This window comes from Aplysia californica, unplaced genomic scaffold (assembly GCF_000002075.1).
Source record: "Aplysia californica isolate F4 #8 unplaced genomic scaffold, AplCal3.0 scaffold00132, whole genome shotgun sequence".
NCBI lineage: Eukaryota > Metazoa > Mollusca > Gastropoda > Aplysiida > Aplysiidae > Aplysia > Aplysia californica.
In genome coordinates this window covers 447,627-449,897 of record NW_004797402.1, presented here as the reverse complement: position 1 = coordinate 449,897, position 2,271 = coordinate 447,627, and the positions used below count along the sequence as shown (strand labels likewise).

Below are 2,271 nucleotides of genomic sequence, written 5' to 3'. Positions count from 1 at the left end.
AAACACACACACACACACACACACACACACACACACACACACACACACACACACACACACACACACACTCAGAGGACAGAGGTACACTCACATACATACACACTCACACACGCACAATATATAGAACAGAGGTACACTCAATGGCTCAATGGTTGAGAGATGAAAAGATCTCCGCGGTACATTACCTTCAGCGGTTATTGTTCGCCTCTCTCCCAGAAGGCGTGAGTGTGAATTATTGATGTGTCGAGCCTCGGGGCTACAAGATCGAGAGAGAGAGAGCCGTAGCCGTGCACGGGCCAACGTATCCCCGAGGTGTGTGAGCGCGCTTTGTCTGTTTCTGTGATTACACGTGCAGTCTTTGGTGAGCGCGACAAACTCTTCCCTAATTTGTCGTGTTTGTTGAACAGTCTTTGTCCTTCCCTGAGTGCTGGGGGTTTACTTTAGGCAGGAGGTGTGGCGGGTGTGCGTACAGGGCTTGTGAGCTGAAGCGTTTTGGTTCGATTCCCGTCTGTGTCTCAATGTGTGTTGCGGTTTTTTTGTGTCTTTCGGCGAAACAGCTCTATAGTCCATAGAGAGAAGTAATTTACAAATGTCGTTTCCGCCCCCTTTCTTTATTTTATTTTTGTCTGCTTCTGTTTTGCTCTTTGACTATGTATGGGAGTGTAAGGTTGAAAGAGAGGGGAGCCACATGCGAGTCCTGTTCTTCTTTTCCATCCAGTGTTGTGTTTTTGTGTTGAACTTTTTTTTTTTTTTTTTTTTTTTTTTTGGGGGGGGGGGTTCTTTTCCCTTGGAAGTTAATCACTTGTTTTGACTGGTTCGGGGGTAAAAATGCACGGGCACATTTAGGCTTTTTTTCCTTCCTTTTTTCCCTTATGGTTTTTCTCCTACTTGTCTTGAGTTTTTACCTGGCTGTCATCTTGTCGACGCGCTTCACTTTTGAATACCTCAAAATTTTGTCTCAATGCCGCATTTTAATTATCTCATAAACAAACAAACACGCACACACTAACAAACAAACAAACGAACGCGGAAGCAGACGAACAAACAAACAGGGCTCGTGATAACAAGACCCCGCCCCCTCCTCGATGACTCACCTGAGCAGGTGTGAAGCAGGCACGAGATGACCACCCCCAGCAATAGAAGACTGACCATCAGGGAGGGGCCGGGCCGGGGTGGGGAGGCTCGCCACGTCATCATAGCGGGCACAGAACTCTGCAGACTGTGTTACGTGATAGATATGACGCTGTAGACTTGATCACGTGATAGCTAGCCAGCTAGCTTGTCCTCTGTCGTTTCTTCACTCAACACAACTCACTGCCTTCTTTCTCTCTTGTCCCTCGGCGCCTAGGCGTCTTCTGAAGTGGGACGAATCTCAGCCCTGTCTTTCCACCAATGGGAGAGGGTTTCGCCTTTCTCTCCACCAATGGGAGAGGGTTTCTCTGGTCTCTCCACCAATGGGAGAGGGTTTGTCCTCCGTCCTCGGCGCTGATTGGTTAGGTCCCGAGGGTATTGATGTCAGCTTGTCAGATCTGCTTTAGACCTAGAGTGGGAGGAAGGGAGACAAAGAGAAAGAATAAAAGTTAGAGTAACTTAATTATTTAACACGGGCGTGACGGCAAATGCAGTTGTTCACGCAACCAGCTCTTGATTAAACACACTAGTTTAAAAAAAATGTTTTGTTTTCGTAAACCAAACTTTTGTTATAAATCATGGATGCCTCTTGCTAATTCTCTCGAGACTGGTAGACTCATCGGTAATTCTTGTTACGTGTCAAGTTTCGAAATTGTTTCTGTTTGTTTGTTTGGGTTTTTTTCGGTTTGGAATCGTGCTCGTTTATCGATTCGCTCCCTCTGATTTTTCGACCAGTGTGTTTCACTTTTGCTTTACCTCTTTCAAAATGTACATAATGTGTACCTACTGTAGGCATACTGTTTGTTTCTTTCTTTCTTTCCTTCTCGCCTTTTCCTTGTACTAGTTTACCATCGTAATGTTGATGCCATTCTTTTTATTCATGCGAAAAAAAAAAAGACCCAAAAGACCCCCCCTCTCTCTCTCTCTCTCCCTCCCTCCCCCTCGCTCTCTCTTTGTCTTATGTCTCTCTCTCTGCCTTATGTCTCTCTCTCTCTCTGCCTTATGTCTCTCTCTCTGCCTTATGTCTCTCTCTCTGCCTTATGTCTCTCTCTCTCTCTCTCTCTCTGTCTTATGTCTCTCTCTCTCTCTCTCTGTCTTATGTCTCTCTCTCTCTCTCTCTCTCTCTCTCTCTCTCTCTCT

At 45.9% G+C, this 2,271-nt stretch overlaps 1 protein-coding gene across 1 annotated transcript in view; it reads right to left on the bottom strand.

Moving 5' to 3' along the window:
• LOC101858932 overlaps positions 1-2,271 on the bottom strand; it is a gene marked incomplete at its 5' end in the record, with an annotated part of 21,056 nt that overhangs the window by 8,435 nt on the left and 10,350 nt on the right. The window contains 1 exon segment of the mRNA XM_005096561.3: positions 1,095-1,540. Coding sequence (XP_005096618.2) covers positions 1,095-1,197 — 103 coding nt within the window.